The 23,269-nt window shown below is 40.5% G+C and overlaps 1 protein-coding gene across 36 annotated transcripts in view; it reads left to right on the forward strand.

The window, feature by feature from the left end:
* DTNA (dystrobrevin alpha) overlaps positions 1–23,269 on the forward strand; it is a 225,486-nt gene that overhangs the window by 188,971 nt on the left and 13,246 nt on the right. For 19 of the 36 annotated variants that reach the window (XM_038127890.1, XM_038127887.1, XM_038127889.1 and 16 more), the window contains 9 exons: positions 5,511–5,598; positions 8,062–8,159; positions 9,557–9,670; positions 12,924–13,020; positions 14,305–14,322; positions 18,278–18,437; positions 21,239–21,328; positions 21,835–22,003; positions 22,737–22,869. In XM_038127890.1, the coding sequence (XP_037983818.1) occupies positions 5,511–5,598; positions 8,062–8,159; positions 9,557–9,670; positions 12,924–13,020; positions 14,305–14,322; positions 18,278–18,437; positions 21,239–21,328; positions 21,835–22,003; positions 22,737–22,869 (967 nt within the window). The remainder of the gene's footprint in view (positions 1–5,510; positions 5,599–8,061; positions 8,160–9,556; positions 9,671–12,923; positions 13,021–14,304; positions 14,323–18,277; positions 18,438–21,238; positions 21,329–21,834; positions 22,004–22,736; positions 22,870–23,269) is intronic. The other 17 variants (XM_038127877.1, XM_038127885.1, XM_038127878.1 and 14 more) reach the window with 3 other exon arrangements.

Below are 23,269 nucleotides of genomic sequence, written 5' to 3' on the forward strand. Positions count from 1 at the left end.
ACTCTGTAGCCCACTGGAATGTGACAGTGGTGGAGGGTTGAAAAGGCAAGCTAGGTTTTAGTCAGGAAAATTAAAACCATTTATCCTAAACAAAAATATTTTCAAGGGTAATTTCATTCCTGAAGAAGCACTTCCAGAAATCAGGCTTATTGGGGAATATTGACATGTGGCTGTGAAAGCTGGTTCTTGGGGGCATGTGTGTGACCAGGCATTGCCCACCCCTGACTGAGGATAGGAATATGCTGCCACTCAGTCTGGTGTGACAGGGAGAAGGAAATGTGGCCGTGGCTACCATGAGTGACTCACTTGATAGAATTGTTCAGGAGGGGAGTGAAGAATGGACATGGTGGTGCTAGGCTGGTTTGCCAGGCATAGCATTTTAGGATTCATTTAGCTTCAGTGAGGGCTACCAGTTCCTCCTGAGACCTCTTTGTGGGTGCCTCTTCTCATCTGTACTGTTTTCATCCTCCAGATTTTATTCTTTATATTCCAACCTGTTCCCTCAAGGCTTTGAGCCAACCTCATCAAGTCATAGCACCTTTGTTTCCAAATATACATACACAAATCATATGCCATGATATTCAACATTTATTTGGTTTTGAGAAATGGATGGGGGAGTGACTGACAACAACCTTAATTGTTTAAACAACTGATGCAAAGCATGGTACATAACATCTGATTACTGACATTAAATCACTGCAGTCACAGCATCCTCAATGAGAAACAATCTCATGAGAAACAATCTCAGTTATTTGTATAATTAGATTTTGACAGAAACATAACCTAGAGGGACAGTAGTCTTAGTCAAGCATCAGACCATACTGCATTGCCATTTTGTGCTTTGTTGGACTACACTGCTAGTAGAGAAATAGAATGGTTACATTTTGGTAAAAACAAGAACAAAATCTTGCCATCTTAGAGCTCCTGTGTGAAGCCAGTTTCCAGAGGAGTAGGTGAGACCTCTGCAGGAAGCTCAGCTGCTGCATCTCAAAGTCTGGAGTGGCATCTTCAGGCAAAGCTGACCTCCTCCTGCCCATGCCCCAAAGTGGCTGGATGCACTTTACTCAAAACCCACACACTTGTGTCAGGATGGTGCTGAGTTCAAGTTCTTTCACCCTGCATCTTAAGGAGATTTGGTAACCTGAGTAAAGGACGCAGTTAACCAAAAGGAGGTAACTTCTGATTTAGGGGAGACTGCAGCTGGCCAGCTCTGCTGTTCAATCTGCCTGCAAAATGCTACCTGTACCTACCCAGACATCAGATAATTCAAATGCTTCTGGCAGCCAAAGCTGAAAAGAGAAATGATTGTAGCTGGACCTTTATCTGCAAGAAAAACCTTCAGAGATACTTCGTGAGCATAATACATAAAATTATCTGAAGAGTTGCATAGTAACATTTAAAAACAAAACAAGATATGGAGTTTTTTAGATACTGAGGCTAATTTATAGCTCATCATCAGTCTAATATAACCCAGTATAACTTTTTTTTTGTTTTAAGTGCAGCTACTATTTATATTTTGGGCTTTATAGGATATTTTTAATTCATTTAATTAATTTTCACTGTTTATTTTTCATCTCCAGTTATTTGATACTGCAAGTAAAAGTACAAGTTCTCCTTTTCTTCTACCACAGGCTAATAAGCTACTTGAGGGTTTTTTAGAAGTCAGTGCTCCGGAACAAATTAATAAACAAGAGGAAGAATTAATTCATTATTTATAGTAACTATATGGGTAGAAAAATTAGCCCTTAGCCAGATGTTTTTAATAGTTTAATTGCAAAGTCTTTTTTATTATTCAAAACCAATATTTGACACTTACTTTAGTTTATCTTTAGTGTCTGATTCTTAAAAAGAATTTTTAACTGCAAATAGTTTCCATTTTTGTAAGACAGAGACTTTGCCTAGCTTTGAATAATAATTCCATATATTTCGGTCTTTTTCTTTTCAGGTATAGAAAAAAATAAGATAAATTAAAAGAAAGAGGCTCATAGAGAGCTGTTTCCTGGGGATTTTATGTTATACTGCATAGTACTATGTGAATCCTATTTCTATTAAAAAAGTGCCATGCTATTCTAGGGCATGTTTAAAAATGTTTATTGGGGGGTGTGCACAACTCTAGGTTGGTAGGCTGGTTTAATCTTATTTTGAAAAACAAAAAGCATTCAGAGACCAGTTGCTACAGAGGAAATGTGTAGACATTTAGCTCCCTTGAACAGAGTTCATTTTTGTGATTATTCCCACATAGCTGAGTGTTATAATATTTTGGTGGTGAAATCTCGGTGATTCTAAAGCAAATGGCAGATTAACAGTAGTAGAGGACTCAGATGATTTGTCTTGGTTTCAAGTGTTGTAAAACCAAGCCAGTTTTCAAAGTGTGGCAGTTAAACAGACCTCAGAGAACATTTGGTGTGTTGCTGTTAGGCCTTTTTTTTTTTTTTTTACAGCCCTAAGGCTTAGAAACCAACCCTTTAATTTGTCCGTATTTTCTATAGCAAATTATTTATTAAGGAAGGGTTTGTAGAATAAGAGCATGTCATGAAGACTGTGCTGATACTTGTCTTGCAAAAATTTCACCAGAGACTTTTCTAACCAGCAGTGTTGTAAAACCAGCAGGGAACATCCACATCAGCTATTGCCAGGTGGCTACTGCAGAACAGGCTGGTCTGACACATCTGAAGCCTGAGAAATAGCAAAGATCCTCCAGAGTCACTCCTTTGCTCATAGGTTATCATGTTTTTCATCCTTTGACTGCAGTTTTGAGATCCGTTTTTTACATGGAGCTACCTTAGACCACAGAAGTCCTAATGTGCAGGTGCTAATATTGGATATTCACTCTACATCTGAATGGTGATGGGTGCCAGAGCAATTATTGCTAATATTTATAAGGTCTTTAAAGAAATGGTCACTAATGGAGAAGCACTGATTTTTCGCAAAGAAGGAACAACAGTAGGATATTTGTATGCAAAATGTCCAGTTTCTCTCAAAAGGATGCCTGAATCATTCCCCGGGGTCCCAAATTCTGCACACACATTCATAATATTTTGAACCTTTTTGTGTACGATTGTCTTACTGTATCACTGTATGGTTTTCTGTGAAGTTGGTGAAGTAAAACTGAACTGAATTATGGTAAATCTGAGAACTCTGAGACATAAAATTCTTGGCAGTCGAGGCTAATGCTGCTGTGCAAACTTCTGTGCTTAATGGTCACATGGAATAGGTATATTTCAGAAGTCCACTTATCTCAGACATTGAAATTTAATTTTCAAGGCTTTGGGGTTAGTGATTTGCAGCACTCATAGACTGAATTTGACGCATTGCTACATCTACTTTATTACATCCTCCCACACGTAAAAATATATAAAAGGTATTAAATACAAGACTCATAAAGCTGCAGTGGCTTGGTTCATTCAGTAAAGCAGTTGGCTTAGGTGTTAGCTCACATCTCAGAACTCTGGTGCAGATTGGGTTATGCCAACAAGTGGAACCATATTCCAATTTTTTCAACATGGATATGGCTGTACATTGCCATAAAAAGGAGAATTGATGCTGAATGCTTGCTGTTTTCACAACCATCTGTTAGGATGCAATGTTTTGGTCATTATGGTAAAATTAAAAATTAATTAAACTGTCATAAAAGTAACCCTTATTACCTAGTTTACATAATTTTATGTGTCTGCAAGAGTTGCTCACCCCTTTCTTTCTCTGGATGACATATTAGTACAGTAAGCATGAGTATGTATGAAGCAGAACTGTATAAATTTAGAAAAATGCCTTTAGCTTTGGTCTTTCCCAAAGGTATATCAGTTACCCCACCAGAATCTCAGTAAGCATAAAATTAGGCTGTGTATGTAACAAAATAAACATAACCAAAACCAGAAAGTCAGTGATCATCTACCACCAGAAGTCTTACATGCAGTCTGCAGCACGAGTTTTATTTACACAGAACCTCTCTGTGTCTCACTTTTCAGAGCTTTACTGTTTTTCTAAACTTCATGTTTGTGGTCTCACAGGTTATTATCAGAATGAGAAAAAGATGATGTTTGTGTCTTTTCTCTTGCATCACTAAGCTGTAGCAAATCCACATGACACCCAGCTTTCATTTCATGATCAGTGAATATCAACCACCGCTCATCTTTCAAACATAAGTTTAAAATCCCAGTGGATTGAATCAGGCCAAACAACATATGTGCACTGTAGTTCCCTGAAGGACACAGGGATATGAACTCACTGAGAAGTTTTAGAGAAATATTCCTTTTAAATATATCAGTTCTTCAAAAGCAGAGCTTTTGGTACAAGTGTGATTTTCCTCTGGAAGGCTTTTCAAGTTCAAGGTACAACTTCTGGGGAAAAAATCAGAATAAAATCCCATGCCCAGACTCTTTTGAAGCTCATTTGCCAGCACAGTTACATGCCCAGAAGAGCCCCTGGGCTGGGAGGTTTATTCCTGTTTCCCTTCAGCCAAAAACCATTATAGAGTAGCCAAAGGACAAGAAAAGAGGCCAGACTTGCCTCTGTCTGGGAGAGTCCACAGGCAGCTTTGTATTCCATGTGGCAGTTCCACATTCCTCTCACCTCTTCTTAGGGACTTCATTTTTTCTCTCTTACGTATACTAAAAGTAATGCAGTATAGGAGTCTAAAGCCCAGGACTATGCGGGGTCAACTAAGTCCTTTTCAGATTTCTGGTTTTATTAATTAGTTTTATTGGTTGTCTGCAAACTTCTAAACGTTTAGAAATAGTGAAGGTTCTCACTATATTACCTTTTTCCTGCTCGTCTGACTAAATAATAGCTTCATTTTAAAATAAGGACAGTTGGAAAAGCATTAACCTGTGAGAAATATTTGCATTTTATGTTCTTGGGAGAGAAAAGATAATGAGTTGCAATATTTTAGAGGAACCCAGCATATTTGCTGTTTAGTTTTTACACTTGTTGATCACAGTCACGTGACACTGTGAAGTCTTGCTCCCAGATAGCCAGAAACCACGGATAAAAGAGAAAGCCTGATTATAAATTCCTAGGTCAGTGATCCATGAGACCTTGGTAAGTGACCTGCAAAACTGTCCTAAACACTGTTTTCTGGTGCAAATATGACAAAGCTTCTAAAGTTTTTCTCAAAAAACACTGAGGCTCCTGTTAATCCACTGACCCAAAAGTAGTCTTCCAGGTGATATGACAAAGCTGAGTTATCAAATAAATGTGGACTGATGGTCCTAACCACTTCCTGACCCTTTTTGTGCAGACTAGTCTGCAAGCTGCATCCTGTAAACCTTTACTGTGGGTTGCAGAGCACTGCTGTTTTCTCCCTAAGGGAAAGTGCTGCCCAGCCCCTTAGAGCTGCTCTCTCCAGGGAAATTCTCTCCCCTTTGCTCAAATTAACATCAGCTGTTCCTACTTTGGTGACGGTTTGCTCCTTTGTTCTGACCTGTGGGGGTGTGAGGTGGTGGCTGGCTGAGGCACAGGGGGTTTTTGCTGTGTATAAACCTGTCTTCCCGTTTCCCCCTCCCCCTGAGCAGCGTCCTTGACAGTGCAAGTCGGCTGGATGAAGAACACAAGCTGATCGCCAGGTACGCAGCAAGGCTGGCAGCAGAAACTTCTTCATCAGTAAGTGTTTTGATTAAAGGAAGGTACTTTCCTTCTGTTGTGTTCCGGGGGCTTGGCAAGATCAGGGAAATTACATCTGACAGTCTAATGATTAATGGATTATTTTTCCCCATTCTTTTCATCAGAGGCTGTTATGCTTTAATAATAACACTTTTATGCAGCCCATTGAATCCAAAGAATCCACATACTAATGCATATAATCTGTATACTAATGCAGGGTCATTTAAATAATTGCATCAAAGGGAGTCTGACATCTTGAACTTAGGAAAGACTATAAAATATTGTCTGGACTAGCTTTGGTTAAAGGTTAATGATTTACTGCATTGGAAAAATGGGGTGGTGAATCCATTTTACTCTCTGGCTCAAATATCACAGCCACTAGGGCCTTAAGTACTAAGGATATTAAAGAATGTTCTTCAGCAGGATGACTGTAATGACCCCCTGCATTAGCCCTGGCTCCCATTTCCATTTCAGAGCAATGATTATTCTACTCTCTGTGTCCAAAGATAGAAGGTGATGACAGGCTAAAACCTTACTAACTGCATTCAGAAACAAGAGAGAATGAAGCAGGAACCCTATCAAAGTATATAAAATCTTAAATGGTTCATAAAAGGTCAGCCTAGCTACTTTTTTTCAATCTCAGACCATTTGGTAGAACAAGGGTCCTTGAATGATGGTTAAGTGAAAAGCAACACGTCTGGAGCGCCCAGAAACATTTTCACACTGAGATTTTCACACTGTGGGGTCAATTGAAAGGGTGAAATTGGGCACCACACATCGTGTAAAGACACTGAGTCACATTCAGACCACATGAAGACAGTTCTGCTGCCCCGTGCAGATGCTGTCACGGAGATTTCACACTACCTGCAGCTGCCTGGGAGGAGTGGGGTGCCCTTGTTCTGCCAGTCCCACCCAAATCAATCCTTTCCAGACATGTGACGCAGTGTTTCAAATTTAAGGCAACCTGTACATGACAGTCTTATTTCTGAAAGACAGTAATTCTTTATGGGAACATGATTTTCCAGTAATAATGTCTCTGGTTAAGAATCAGTTGACATCAGTTCCATATAACATGTGTCCTTGATGTAGGGGAAAACAGTATAAACAGAGCTGACTTGAAGGAAAATACTGAATTTTTCATTGCCATCCATCTTTGCTCTTTGAACAAAAGAGACAGAAGGAAAAGGGGAGGTTTCTATAAAGAGAAGTCTTTCCAAGCAAAAGAGTGATGCCCAGTAGGGGCAGTGGAAATTTTTAAAGCTTTGGTGCTAGTCATTCTGGATTTTAAGGAACTAAATATATTGATAACAGTGGGTATTCAGGATAAAGATCCTGCTTCCTCCTGTACGAGTGATGGCATCCACCAGCATGTATCAGTTTTTTATGCACTGTTCTCCTTCCCTGTGGTTGATGTGTTAATGGGAAAATGTATCCATAGCAGAAAAGATAGTATGTGGTTACGGGGGAAACATACTGTCCTATTCCCACAGACAGTCCTAACCTTTGTTAGGCTATTGAAATATGTCTTCATCCTTTTTGAGGGTTCACCTCCTGGCAGAGGAGATGCCTGGCATCAAATAAAATAACTCTCCAGAGTTATACTTCACAGGGCTTTTTGTGGTGAGGAGCCCTCAAATCACAGCAGTAACTCAGCAGACTGTTTTTAAATACCTGATTCTTTCAGGTTGAAGTTAGAAATAAATGGGTATCTTTCATAGTTGTGAAACTTCTAAATGTCCTGCTCTGTGTTATCATTGTTACAATACTGAAATACAGAAGTGTGAACAAGGAAAACAATGATTGAATATTGCTGATTTACATGCAAAAAGGGCATAGTCCAATGAAGATGTAGTGAGCACTGCCTAGTTTGGTGAGAGACAAATTCTCATATCATTTTACTGGTGGAAAAAAAAAGATTTTGCTGTACCTGAAGGATTAGGGAAAGAGGTTTCCTGAAGTATCGTGAGAGCAGATAGGAAAACTTGACCAAATGGGCCATAGAGCCAGACTGAAAACAGAGCACTGCTTTCAAACTGAAAGTACAACCGTGCTTTCAAGAGAGCATCACTGCACTGGAAACACATCCCATCCTTTCTGGAGGCAGACACTGGTTTTTGCTTCATTGTGCTCCTCTGGTCTGTAGCATCAATATCAAGAGCCACATTACAGGAACTGCCTGCAGCAGTGTCATTGCCTTTTATGATTGGTTCAGAGGAAGCTGCGTGAAAAAGCAATGACTGACAGGATGGTAAACACTGAGTCTTATTTACTCTAGCACTTACTCTGCTTTTACTAGCAATGGTTCCATACTGGTATGAGCCCAACATGAATGTTCTTTTTTTAGTGTAGGCAAGCTTGGTACTGCACTTTCTGTAAACAGATTTCACAGAACAGATCTGTGTTAAATTCATGGTGCATGCTGGCTATTCCTCTTTCAATGCAGCCTTCTCTGTTTTACAACAGCAGCCGAGTCAGCAGAGAGGGGCATCAGATATCTCCTTCACCATTGATGCAAACAAACAACAAAGGCAGCTGATTGCAGAGCTTGAAAATAAAAACCGGTAAGGATGCACTAAGTACCTGGTTTTGTTCAGTGCCATATGTTACATATGTGTTTGTTTCTTAGCATTTACCACCTGTGCTGTGTACTTATACAGGCACATACGTTTCCCCCTACAAAAAAAAAAAAAAAAAACAGAGCACAAAAAGGTTCATACAATAGGATAAAGGCTCTGAAATCCATAGCCACCCCTTGTTTTCAGATGTGTACTGTCCAATGACATGATATAATCATGGATACTTTACTGTTTGCAGCTGCTGTTTGTTAAGAGTTTTGAAAAAAATGCCTGTCCTGTTTCGAAACCAGATTAACTTTCAGTTGGATTCTCAGTAGCACTATAACATTAAATGATAAAAGGATCAGTCACGCTTGTAATGTTATGCTCCCCTGCTTTTATTCAGAAAAAAAGATGATTAAAGCTCTTCAGAACACAGGCTGCCTGGAAGAGGTTAGCAGGAAGATTAGCAGCAAGTTAGGCTGCTGATCAAATGGGACAGGAGGTGCAGATGTGACCTGAGAGAGAGTGAGACTGAGAGAGAGTGTCCAGGGGAAATAGGCCAGCCGGCCCAAAAAAGGAGTGATGCCTGTTTGTTAACAGCAGAGAACCTGGCCCTGGGTACCAGACTGCCTGATGCCATGAAATGTATGGCAGCAGAGCTCTGCTTTTAGTGCTGGACCATAAAACAGAGGCTAGCCTAGACCAGATGGTTTCCTATTCCAAACTCTACACTGCCTTCTGTCACCGTGTAATGAGCACCACCAGCTCCAGTCTCGATTTGCCTTTCATAGTTCAAGGCTGCCTCCTGACCGTCTGCTTCCAGCACATTGTGAAGAAGAGACAAAATTCACAAAGGTTTCAACCTTCTGCTGTGAAGCTTTGTATTAGCCTTTTGACAGCACTCCAGAGCTCACAAGCCAGTCGTAACAAGTCTTGTTAACTTGCTTTTCTGTGAATTGTCAACTGCTCTCACATCTCTGCTTCCATTAAAAGTATTTTAAAGGGCTAAATATTTTCTCTGATGATACTCCATAATGTCCAGAAAGATTACTTCAATTTTTTTCTAAGTTCGTGAGGTGCTGGAAATTTTCATGGTGAAGAATTAAAAGGGAGCAGTTCTGTCAAGCATGGAGCTATTTTATGTATACCTGTGTTTTTTGTGGGGCTTGAAGAATGATTTCCCTTTATGGCGAAATCCTAAGAGTTTATTCAGAAAATATCCAGAGCCCTCTCCCATTGCTGAGGGCTTCTTTGATTGGCTGCAAACAAGTCATTTTACTTACATCTTCACCGATTAAAAGCTAAATACAGTCATACTTTTTCACCTCTTGCAATGTCCAAGGAGCTGCTTTTGTGGAAAATTAATGACTTACAGTCTTCTGCTTATTCTCCTCCCCAAGAGAAATCCTGCAGGAGATCCAGAGGCTGCGACTTGAACATGAGCAAGCGTCTCAACCCACACCAGAGAAGGCCCAACAAAATCCCACTCTCCTTGCAGAGCTCCGGCTCCTGAGGTAAGCTCACAGCAGCAAAACCTCTGGCCTTTACAGGGGCCAGCTAGTCATTCTCAGCAAGAAAAGAAATAAAAGATAAGCCTGGCTTATGGTTTTGGAGGCTTTTTTAAGTTAGTCAGCCAATGTGTATTTTTTATCCATTTTTGGTGCAGCCCGTTGTCCTAGAAGTAATTAAGCTTATGCTTTAAACTGTGTGCATGAGAAATCTCACCTATTACTCCTCTGCATTAAATTAAGCCTATGCATTAGTATTTACAGAGTTAGGCCCTTAGGTCATTTGGAACAGGTCCCCACAGCCTGGTCGAAATGCCATTAGTTATATGGGAAAAATGTTCAGAACAAATGCCTTTACAAAGATATCTAGTTTATGCTAAAGAAAATAGAGAACTACATGAAAATACAGCCAGAATTAGATGTTAATCTTTGGAAATTTCCCCCATGTGTTGAACTCTAAGGAGAGGTCAGTTCTCTTTGTGGTGCTAAACCAGGCTGCAGAATGATCCTTCTTGTCCCATGGTGGGAGTGAAGAGTAATGTCATCTGTAGCTGCGGAAGATTTAGAGGATCCTTCCTCCAGTTATCCCACCAAGCTAAAAACATTAATAAGGATGTGGCTGCATGTTAGTTACGATACTCTACATGGATTTACTAATTTCCATGTACAACACACCGAAGAAGTACAGTTGTCATTGGCACAGATCCATAGGCTCCCTGGAAGTCCTGAAGTTCATGTTGTGAGAGCCAGACAGAGAATCCAGTAAGAACTATTCAAAATACTCTGTATGAATAGAGAAGAGAGTGTATGCACTTTCTTTCCAGTGAAACAATGCTAGATTGCTCTGCCCCCTGACTAATGAACATTTTTTTGCCACTTAGCCGCTCCTCACACAACTAATATTTTAGTGGTCTAAATATCCATGCATATCCAAAGGAAATTACTATAAGAAACTGTGCTAAATTTTTTTCTTTACAAATACTTGATAGTTTTATTATGGAGTTTTCCACACAAAAATATTTTTCTGATTCACAAATCATTACTTTGGCTTTCCAATCTAAATACAAATTAGCCTCTTCATTTCTATGAGGGATTTTAATGTGTAATTACTTCTAGAGATCTACAGGCAAGTGACGTTGTGGGAGGCATATAGAACTGACTGTCATGAAAATGTGTACACTGTAAAATATACCAATAATGTAGCTCTCATCCATCAAACCGAAAGTCCATTTTCAGCAGGTTTAGGAAATCAGCTTTCTATGTAGTCGACTAACAAAATTCATTATACTTTTAAAAAAATGAATGACTGTGCAGTGTTAGGAGGCCAACTATTTAACTTTTCCTTCTTTTCGGTTTTGATACCTATATTAAAGCATAATACCCTTATTTTAATTTCTTGATATGCGGTGTCCTTAGGGCAGTGATACTGAATTCCCACCTATACCTTCCCTGATTTAATATGCAGTGTGAGAATCAGAAAATCACTTTTAATCTCTGGGTCTGAACTACTTTGTCTTCCTTCTGAAATGTTCACCATTTGAAAGGCAAAAGTCTTGACTTTGGATTTACTGGGGAATTTTGACACCACCTCAAATTCCTAGACACTTAAGATGGCACAAGGCTGATCTTACGTATAAAACAGCAGGACTCAGGGTAGCAGCCCTGATTTATGTCTGTTACCTTGCTGATTTTTCAGGCTTGAAGCATTTAGGGCTGTGGAGCAATTTAGTTCACATTGTATTAAGAAATGCTGGACTCTGTAAATCATGTTGTGGGTACCTGTCCCACTATCTTTCACAATGCTGTAGTGTGTCACTCACTGAAACGAGGTCCTGAACACCGCATTCCTTCACATTACCACTGCTGTCTTGGAGGCAGGTTGGAAAACCCCTTCCAAGAATTTGCTCTGGAGTACCGCAGGAGAAAAACCTCAGAGGAGTAGAGTAGTCTGTACAGAGCACACTGCTTAGCTCCTCTCTCCCCGTGGAATGAATCTAAAACCCAGCAGAGCTCTGTACTAGGACCTGCCACTTTGAATTACATGGACCTTATTTTTGTTAAATAATAAAGTCTGCTGCCTTTGTACAGTTCATAGCATTTCCTACCATTACCTGTCTGGAAAAGAAAAGCCAACCAGGCATTTTGTAGCAGGAAATAGATCAATCCTTCAGAAGAGTAAATGCAACCTGGCAGTGTTACTATATGATCCTATTATACAGGTGAGAGACAGCACACATGAGCAGCCCTGTAGAAATCAATGTTGTCTGTATCTGTAGTTGCTCACTTACAGTGAAGTTTCAAAATCAGGGTTTCATATTGTCCTAAATACCGGAAAGGTACTTAAGTCTTGTTGGTTCCAGTGATTTTCCATTTAGAATTAAATTGTCATATTTTGTAGGTAGTACAAGGCTAACAACATAGTGTTTGTATGTTATTTGCAATGCAGTAGAGTATAAAATATATGTATATTTTTCAGTCGTAATGTAATTATATCATAACTTCCAGAAGGCAAAAATTTTATTTTGTTTTTAGGTGGAGACCTCCCACAATTTTGTGGTTAAATGTGTGCACATGCTGTTCCACCATCCTGTGCAGTGGAGCTGTGCAGAATCAAAGCTGTTGAGATTTATGGGGGCACAGAGAGACTGTCACACTTAGAGTGGCTCAGTATTCACACTGTCATGCAACCAGCACTGGACTCCAAGTGCAAAGAGCTAACTTCAAGCAGTTATATCTGTACTATGTGATAGTCTTTTCTCTTGCTTTCTGGAAAAAAAAATAGAAACAAAAGCAGATCACTATGGGTTTTTGTCTGAATCTCTGAACACTCTTAGCTTCTCTCATATCTCACTGTGTTCAGTGCCCCTGCTGTAATTTCCTGTCCTTCAGGGCATGGCTTTAATTTCTCCTGACAGCTAGTGAGGTTATTGACTAGAGTTCCAAAGCTAAAATTGCCAGACATTTGCGCAAGGGAGTATAACACAAGCTTGTTTGAACCTCATTTGTTCTTTGAAGAAGGGTCTGTGTCAGTGTGTCTTTTCCCTAATCACTATTCAGTCCTATGAGGATTCCCAGTGAGAGGGAACTCCCTAGCCTTCATGTAGCCACATTTAGAAGCCCTGTGGTGAATTCATATGGTGTGTTTGCTTTCCTGTGGTCTGTAGGCATGTGTCCCCATAGTAGGGCTGGCAAAATGATGCAGTTAAAAGCTGCTGCTGCTGTGAGGGGTAAGCTCTGATCAGGTCTGCTTGTTTCTCAGACAGCGGAAGGATGAGCTGGAGCAGAGGATGTCTGCTCTCCAGGAAAGCCGAAGGGAGCTGATGGTTCAGTTAGAAGGCCTCATGAAACTGCTGAAGGTAAGGAGCTGCACCTGGTACTGCCAAGGAAAACACAAAGTGAAGCAAGAGAGGAGAGGGAGGATATGTAACCACAGAATTTTGCAGAATCTGACTGTTTCTACCCACAAAATTTGGCTGTGTCTCCCTCCCTTTTTATGTTTTGCCTTGGTCTTTTAATTCAGGGGTTTCAGATGATGCTCAGATGATGTCATTCCTGTAGCAGTACTGCATCATCATTGTCACCTGCTGCTAGGAGCAGTAAGAAAAAGAAAAGAAACCTACACGTAAAACAAGTTAACTGTTAGGTGTAAGGAAAAAAACTCAGTACTGTGTACTGTTATTCACTGCAGCTGACAGTATAGAATCACTAGGCCTTTAACTTTGCACTTAAGTTAAAGTTTCTTTAATTTATTCAGTTGCTGGATTTGTCAGATGAGTCATTTGACAGCCACATCTACCTCTCTCAACTCAGAGATGCTTCCCATACACCACTTGTTTCATTTTCAGGGATACAGAAGCAGGCCCTTGTTAAACAGATGAAACATGTCTCAACTAGGATCTCAGTTAAGAACCAAGATATCAAAAAAACATGTGCATTTTTAAAGACAGGCCAGGGTAAGATGGAATATGTGGTTTTACTTGCAGCCTTATTTTACCTGATGTACTTCAGGACAGATGATGCCACAAATTCACATTCAAAGAAAACACCCTGAGTAGCACAGGAGTCTGTTTTGTTGTTGTTCATGGCAGGTCAAATGAATTCGTGGAAATTGAAGTGCAACTTGGGTCAAATATGGCTCAGATAAGAGCAGAAGGGATTTCACTGAAATCCATTTAGCAACATGCCTCCATTTAGATCCATTTGCTCAAAGGATGAGTTTGTCCCCTTATGTCACTTGCCCCTCCTCAGACACAGGCTTTGCAGCCGCAATGCATGAATTGGTGGCACCTCAGTGGCAGAGCCCACTGAAGAGCCAGCAGATTTCTGGGAGCTGGAAGTAGGCGGGATGCTTTTTGTTCTACCCATGAAATGCTGCAGTGCCACAACCAGCAGTGATGGTTGCCTGTTGTTAGTCACTGCCTGGACAAAGAAAATTTGGGGTAGGAAATGACAGCAGCTTTCTGTCATTTCCTTTGCACTGTTCTGGTGTTTCAAAGTGTGCAGAGGTGGGACCTTAACCTGGTCTCCTATCTTCAACTATCTTGATTGCACCTTTAACCCTGTGCTCCAAATTTGGCTTTGTGTTTTGTTCTTCGCTTACATCCTGGTTCATCTCACATGCTGATGCTCTTTTTCTTTAGGAAGAAGAATTGAAACAGGTAGAAAGTTACCTTCACTTTGGATGCCTAACTAACTCCTAAATGTGGTTGTGTTCCTGTGATTTGTGTTACTTCCTTTGCTTGAGAAGTGTGTGTATTCTTTTGATCAAAATTAATATTTTGCAGTTCTTTCCCACATTAGTGTCTTGGAGCAATTTTCACAATGTGCTCTAGAAAGTGAGTCATGGCTGCAAGGAATCTTTTCCTCACTCCTCTAAATTAAAACATGTAAGGTATAAAAACCACACCTCAAATGTAGTGAAACCAATCTAGAATATGATTTCAATAGATAACATTTTGAAAATTTAATGAGAAACTTTGTACTTTCAAGAAAAACATAACTGAGCTTAAATTAGACAAGGGCAATGAGTTTGAAAGCTCATTTTATCCAGAAAGTCTGGGCATAGTGTGCACATCTTTAAAAGCTGGCACTGATGCTAACAGTCCCATGAGTCTTCAGGGAAATAAATGTTTCCTGCAACCTAGATCAAAAAGAGGAAGTATTTACATTAATAATAGTAAATTTTAGAAGATTTAATTGTTTCTGAGCTTTTCAGTATTGTAATGAATCTTGGAAATATATTGGACTTTAAAAAAAGGCATTTTTCAGATAGCAGTCTGATTTATGAGTTCAGCAAAAGTGTTTCATTTTAACAAAACGCACTTGCTCCTGCTTTCATCAGCAGTCACAAGTCTGGTGTGTTCTGTCTGTGGTACAGCATGCAGAGTTTGTAGGTAATGCTCACCTTCGTAAAGCCAACAGTGGCTAATTTTTGTAGAATTGCACTCAAAAAAATCTGTCCAAATACCACCTCTGTATAAGGGCTGTCTTTTTTGATTCTGAAGATCTGTTTGCAAAAGAGAAGCTTCCAGTGTGACAGGAGTTACCTTCTCATATAAAATGTTCACTGGACGGTGTAAGTGGAAGCACATTTTCAGGCTGCTATCAGGTATTTTTATGGCTTTTTTTTTTGCCAAGAGTAATAGCCTCACTGAATACCAGGTGATGATGCTAAAGAATTACTCTCACCATTTCCATTTAATGATCCCCATTATGCTATGCCATTTCATGATCTGTTGAGAGAAACAGGATTAAATTAATTTCTGTAGGAATTCAATTGGAATGAGCAGCCTGGCAATTCATCTAATGCTTATGAATTATCTATTTCTCCATTGCCCTTCCTTGAGAAAGGATAATGAGTTCTTCACATCCCTGTCGTTTGATGAGGCTGTGCCATTTCCCCATATGTCATCCCAGTTCAGTCCCAGCAGAGGGAGCAATGGGCTAAAACTCCTCTAAAGCCAGTTTTCATTTCAAGTATTTTGTGCTAGGCATGCATGACACTTGATAGTGAGGAAATTTTCCTGTCTAGCAAGAGTTAACTTAAAAGCTGTAGCAATTTCACTCGGGGTGGTGAATTAAATAAAATACCGGAAAATATTCCTGGGAGGCATGAGAACACTTATAGCAGCAACCAAGTACTACACAAAAGCTGAAGCCTTCCAAATATCCACAGTAGCTGTGGTAGCTCCCCTTTCAGCATGCTTTAATCCTTCCTGGTAGAGCTGTCAAGGTTTGAGAGCAATTCAGTGCTTGTCTTCTTTGCTGTCCTTACCAAGAAAACTGGCTGTCATAGCAGATTTCAGACCTTTAGATCCTTTCAGACCTTTAGATCTTTAATTCTCCTGATAACCACTAAGTAGGAATCCAATCCTAATACCACTTCATTCCCACAAACCTGGGCTGAGGTGGATCTAAATGAGTAAAACAGATTGAGTTTTCACCTCTCTCAAGGTGAAATGTCCTCTCTAATATCCTCCTATTTTAACTTGCCGTTCATCAGTTCCATCTCGTACTGCCCAGATAGTTTAAAAAGTGAGGAGATTTTTTTCTGGACAAGGAGGTCTGAATGCTTCATCTTCCTGTGCTTCCCAAACATTTTGTGTTTATCATAAACACAAGATCTCAGTCATAGCTGCAGAGCAGACAGAGGGTAAGCACTGGGTGTGCAGCAGTTTCCACATCTCTTAAGGGAAAATTCCAGCCCAGGACTACTGGTGGGCATCTGTTACTTTTAGTAAATAAAATGCCATTCTGAAGTTCATTCCTGAATATGACTTGAGGGCAGGAAGCAAATTTTGTCCATTTTTTTCCTCATCTTTCTCTGAAAGTTCCCACTGTTATTGGTGTTCCCAGAATAGAGATCAAAGGCAAATGGGAGCTAAGGAAAAAGGCAAGGGAAAAAGGGCACTTGTCTTTCAGAGAGCTGAGAACCAAAAATTCTTCTGCAAATGTGTTTCAGTGAGGAGGAAATGTACTCTGTCGGGGCATGAAAGAAGAAAGCTGTAGATCCTGGGTGCCCTGCCTGATGTGCAGGGGTTATGGCTAACAAGGACCTTGGAGCATCTCCAAGTTTCTCTGGACCCTTTCTCTGGATAACTAAATATCTCCATTTCTGCTGGAGCTGGTATAGATGATTCTAGAAACAGGAGAGCAGCTGGCCTTTATATATTCAATTTGCCTTTTCCATCCATCATGTAAATGTTCCAAAACCAATAATTAAAGAAATTATAAGTATTGAATCCTCCAGTCTTCCATCCGTAATGTGCTTATTTCTCATAAAACTAATTTACCCTTGATGGCTTTCAGGTGATAATGGCTCTTAGAAAGGGGTGATAGGAAAAAAGAACAAATAGCTTAGTATTCTGATACATTATTTATGGTCCAGATCAGGAATTTATAAAAATCTCAATGACAATGCTGCACTCAACATGCAAGGGCCTGCTCTTGTCTTTCTTAGAACATATTTGCCAAACATAATCAGAGCTGCAGTGGCAGTCAATACCAGAGTCAAAATAAATGCCATGGGAAGAGTTAAGAAATCCTCCTGTATTTTTAAAATAAGGCCAAGATAAGGGAGTCACCACCTCTCCAGTCACTTTTGACTGAAAACATCCAGGAGCTTGTGTTGCAGTTCCCCTTTAAAAGCACTCGGGCTGCCTCTATCCATGGCATCTGCTAAACACTGGCTTTCAAAAGCTATGTGCAGTTTGGTGTGGGTTCCAGCATTAGTTTTTTCTTATATGGATACACATTCCCAGGACTTTGAAACAGAGGGTGAGAAGAGCGCTGTGTCTTGATATCATTCACCTAGCTGCGTTAGTAAAAATTGCATTTTTTTTAAAGTCTGCTTGAATTTCAGCTAAGTGATCCTAACTGTGAGGTGCTAACAGCATGACATTTATATGACTGGTGTTAAAACATTTTCACTTCCAGCAGCTGAACCCATAGCAGGAATTTATATTGCCCTATCCCCACAGTGTTTTGGGAGTGTCTGAGTATGTGGAGCAGATAATTTAATAGTGGCTTAAATAGTTGTCTAGCTCCAAATAAAAAGCAGAAATGTGTATTATTTATTGCGAGTGTCAGGCTTTATGTGACTAAGAGGTTGCATGTGCCATGATCTTGTCCTGCAGGCAGGCAGAGGGCATGGCTGTGATCAGCTCTGGTGGCAGGGCTCTGCTGAAAGGGGCTGCTCCAGTCCCTTGCCCAGGCTGAAGCCAGGCTGGTGCCAGCAGCTTTCCCCTTCTCACAGCCAGAATGGGTTACAGTTTAGCAGACGTGCATGTGAACTGGGGGAGTGAGAGGGGAGAGGGCAGAGAGCTCTGTAGTGTGGTCTTTATTAACTTGGATTTTTTTTTTTAATTTAGCTGCCTGACATTTTCCCATGTTTGAAGGAAGTCAGATCTTGACTCATATTTTCCTACTTACTGTTTCTCTACACAGAAGCCTTGCTGTCAACTAACAACTGCCTTTGGTTTATTTCTTCTAGCAAAATTAACATTACCCCACCGATCTACAAATGGCACGATGCCTTTAAGCTGAGGGATGGGTGCCCAGGACAGCAGGCAGGCTCTTGCAAAGCCCCTGTTTAACGCCCTGATTGTTTTGCAGACGCAGGGAGCAGGCTCCCCACGCTCCTCGCCCAGCCACACCATCAGCCGGCCTATTCCCATGCCCATCAGGTCTGCCTCCGCCTGCTCCACCCCCACCCACGCACCTCAGGACTCTCTGACCGGGGTGGGAGGAGATGTGCAGGAAGCCTTTGCACAAAGTAAGTATCAATGAACAGCTTGTCTGAGGCACCTGGAGACTGAAGAATCATTATTTCTTGTGGTTACTGACTTAATGTACTTGAGCTTCTGAGTTGCGTGCAATGAAACAAAACAAAAAATATCTATGACCACTGCATTTTGCCATTGAAAATCGACTTTGTCAGCCATCAAAGCAAGCTGTTGAAGCAAGCAGGTAGGCAGAAACTGGACAATGATGCCAATTAATGGAGCTTGGGGTAAGAAGGAATTTTGATGCAAGAGGGTGAGAACAGTTATCACTGCTCTGTTAAACCAGAAAAATTGCTATTGACCTCAGCAGGCATTGTCAGTGTGTTTTGGATAAAGACTTTGCTAGAAGTAAATGATGCAATCATAGAATTAGTTCAGGTGGAAAGGGCTTTTGTAAGTCACTGTGTCCTTTTCCCCCAAGAAAGAGGGCTTCAAAGTGAGATCAAACCATTCAGGACCTTTACCAGCTGAGTTCTGGATGGCTCCTGTCACTCATTTCCTCTGTTGCAGTGTTTCACCATCCTTATTGTATAAATTTCTGTCCTTCTATGTGATTGGAACATTCCTTGGTGCAACTTGTGACTGTTGTCCCTTGTCTTTTTGCTTTGGGCCTGAGAAGGGTCCAGTTAGACTAGACAGGAATCAAGTCTGAAAGTCTAGGTAAACCTTTTCCTTGCATTTCCAGAAAACTGTCATTGCCTTCCCACTCTTTTTTCAAGTAAGAATAAATTTTAAACTGTTTTGAATTTCTAAGGCCACAAATTAAATCATTATGTTCAATAACACAGAAAGGGAGTAGTCTATGGTATCTAAATGAAGAAATATTCCTTATTTTTTTTAATCTGCTCTAATATTTGCAAAATTGAATTCTATTATCTGAATAAGTTTTTTCCCTCTTTCTCCAGCACAAAATAAACATAAGTTTAAATGTGAGCTCAGAAGTTCCTCTGCTACAGTGGAGGCATGCTTCTTTCCAGGAACCCAGTTCAACTCTTCCATGCACCCTTTCCCCTTGATTTTCCTGGGAATTGTGTCTTTGTGTGTATTTTTGGACAAGATTGAATCTGTAATGCAATCAAGAACTTTCTCCTAAAGCACTGGTCAATTCAAATATTGAACATAGGCATAATTCCTGGTCCCAACATAATGGGCTGCTGCTAATCTTATTTTCTGTGCAAAAGAAAAACAGGCAATATGTTTTCCTTTTTTTTCTGCTATGAGAAAAGTCAAAGACAGGCAAAAATATGGAGCCCTACCTCCTATGCTGTTATGGGACAGCTTCTTCTAGAGTTAAGAGTAAGATAAATAATATAGTGGCCACAATAAAATATCCATAAGCAATGCTAAGTCTGCCTCAGGCAAATGCATTTTAAGTGTAAAAATGTGTTCTGTTCAAGATCAAAAGCAATATAAGACATTATAAAATCACATTTTTAAACTGCTGCATTTGATAAATAGCTAGGTTTGTGTCATTATTTGCTGTAAGCTCTAGATGGGAAGGTCAAACCCAAAGAACTTGAAGCCAGCATTGTGTCACATCTTGACATATGACTTTGTGAGGGGGGTTGGGCTGAGATTTTATGGCTCCATTCTCTGCTGCACCAACAGACATCTGCCTATATACACATAATGCAGACGAGCCATGGTTAAAGGACTTTTTCTCTTCATTGTTTCAATTTCTCTTTCACAGCATTTGCAATAGTTCAGAGGCACAAATTTGGGAAGAGGGAGTGGTTGTCTGTGTGTGTAAGAGAGAGTTTAACTGCCATAATTTACATTCCAGTAACTATTTGCTAATGGATACATTAAAAAAACCTCTTCAGGGTTTAACTTTTTTAAATGTATTGGTTTGCATTCAGCAAGTTTTAAAAATCTACGGTAGCCAATTCCTGTAAATAATTCCATTTGGAAGACTAGTGATTCTGTGGAATATATTGATTATTCGGCTATTCAACAATAGTATCTGTGTTTGGGATTTGAGGGAGTTAAGCGCATGCTACCCACAGACCCCTCCTAAGGAAGGAGTATTCCATGCAGCTCACAACAATCTCCCATGATTGATGGTTAAGGGAATATTGCCAGGTTCAGCAGGGAAACACTTCTAGATGCATTATTAGAAAGAGTTTAAAAGCAGCCTGGGGCTGTTTAGAAAGGCGGTAGTGCTTCCTTTATTAAAAAAAAAAAACAAGGGGGGCTGGGGGTGAGACAGAGAGAGAGAGAGAGAGTGAGAGAATGAGAGGGACAGTAAATTATAGAATATACAAGAAAGTCCTTGAGCTACAGGAGAGGCTGAGAGGGAGCAGAGAAGAGAAATCCATATAGTCTTGATGAGGGATGAGGTCAAGTGTGTTCCTTCAACATTTGCCATAATTATCTGGCAAATATCTGGCAATAATGGTGTCATTAAACTGAGCTGTGGGAACTTAGAGAAAACACTTCATTTCTTCCCTCCTCCCCCACAGGCGCTGTAAATGAGTTCACGCTGGATTTAATCTTCCGGGCCTGGTCTGCTGGTGTCACCACACAAATGCAAGCTTGATGGCAATGAATAATCTCCACATATCTGGCATTGTGATTAAATGAAGCATGAGGATAGGCTTCTGCTTTTGCATACAGCATAAGTAAATGAGGCCATTCTGCAGAGAACTCTTCTGCACGTGCCCCTCGCAAGGACTTTGATACCCTGAATTATCACAATGACAGCTTTCAGCGGGGTCACAACTGCTTTCAACAGTAAGACATATGTTGTGTGAATAATAGTAACATGTGTTTTGTCCATCTCTTGCTTCAGGTGCAAGACGAAACTTAAGAAATGATTTGCTGGTGGCAGCAGATTCAATCACCAACACCATGTCTTCTTTGGTAAAAGAACTAAATTCTGGTGAGTGAGGCATATGAGGGGGAATAGTTGTTACAGTGACGTTTCACATTTGTATGAAAAAAGTGGGAGGTAGGAAGATATGTATCTTCAAAGCTTTTTATGCTTTTGTTAAAAAAAAATCCCTAAGTAACAGCTTCTGGAACTCAGGAGTCCTCAAAGCTATGGATGTAGAGGCGCAGCTGGATACAGTGAAAAATTTGTCTGTGATTCCACATGGAGTGGGATTTCACTCTTTAGAAATTAGATTTAGCATAGATCATACAGGACCTGTTGTAACGTGCAGTCTGTAGTATTACCATTAAAATATCTTACCTAATAACTTAGATAAGCAAAAGTTTCAGTATTTGGTCTAAGAAGAAAACTATAAGCTTTGCCAATATAAGTAAAATAATATGCTTTTAATCACTCTGAGGAGGTGGCATTCTCGGTTGGAAAGGCAAAGAAATGCTTAAAGAATTAGGCACATATACTTTTGTGGAAGTTAAATGGGACTTTTTGCTTCACAGAAGTGGGCAGCGAGACAGAGAGCAATGTGGATTCTGAGTTTGGCCGGACTCATTTTGATGATCTGGTTCCATCCCCGACGTCTGAGAAGGCTTTCTTGGCACAGATCCACGCCCGGAAGCCAGGATACATCCACAGCGCTGCTGCCACCGGCTCCATCCGCAGTGACATGTGGGTACCTGCCTCTTCCTAATCTCATTCTTCTTCCTCTGAAAACAGTGTGCAGCACACAGTATTTCCTCTCCCTCTCAATTATTTGGGTTAAAAAAAAAAAGGCATAAATCTAAGTGAGGACTGCTTCGTGGTTACATAGTAGTGGGCTCTGTGAACAATAAAGCCTGGACTCCCTCAGGAGTGAGCTGTCTCACATCCAGCCTGGAACACTCAGGCAGCATGGAGGCTGTGGGACAACTGTTTTCCCAAATATGCCCTGCAGTCCTATTCCCTGTTTATCCAGACTGAGGGACCTCACTGGAAAAGGAGAAATGTGTAAATGGAAAAGACAGAATGCTTTTCATTGACCTACTCAATTGATGAACACACGTATTGATTTTTACAACCTGATCCTTCCTTTCAGAGACAATAGGCATCTTTCTAGTTATTTTTAGTTCAGTCTCTTTGTACGAAGTTATTGAGTTATTGAGAACTTTTGTTACTCATTTCCTTAGGGGAGTGCCTTCAGCAGAATATGCCCTTTGGTGTACTTCATGAGAGAGGGAAATAACAGAAGTGTTCTCCACTGCCAGGAAAATACTAACTAGTGGAGCATGTGGTCAAACTAAAAGTATCCCACAATCCTCATAGATTACAATAAAGGGAAGCTTTATTTGCTCTGAATGTCATTCATTTCAGGAGATGAAAACTTATTAATAATGAGAAATTATTTATTAATAATTGTCTTTAGGGTTACAGAAGATGGAGACCCTTATGTCAGAGCAGATGATGAAAATTATGAGAATGACTCTGTCCGCCAGCTGGAGAATGAACTGAAAATGGAGGAGTACCTGAAGCAGAAGCTGCAGGATGAGGCGTACCAGGTGGGAGAAGGACACCAACTGCCCCTGTTTCTCCCTAAGTGAGAAAGGATGTTGGCCCTCAAGTGCCCAGGGCCATCTAACCAGTCCTGGGCTCTGGGGTGTGATCTCTTCTGGGTTACCAGAACAGCCACATTCCAAAAACTGCTGCCACCCTTACACAGACACACATGCATCCAGCCTTTGTGCATATCCAAGAAGACCACACTGCCTGAGGCACACAGCAGTGGTCCATACAGGTACCAGGGAACCATGTGAGACAGAACTGCCTCTGAGCTTGTTCTCTGCCTGTGCCTACCAAGTCACTTAGAGCTCATTCCCCACTGCCATGGGTGCTGGTTGGTGGTGTCAAGATGTCCTGCTATTTTCTTCTTTTTTTTTTCTTTCTCCAATAGCAAGAAAC

This window comes from Motacilla alba, chromosome 2, assembly GCF_015832195.1.
Source record: "Motacilla alba alba isolate MOTALB_02 chromosome 2, Motacilla_alba_V1.0_pri, whole genome shotgun sequence".
Lineage (NCBI taxonomy): Eukaryota > Metazoa > Chordata > Aves > Passeriformes > Motacillidae > Motacilla > Motacilla alba.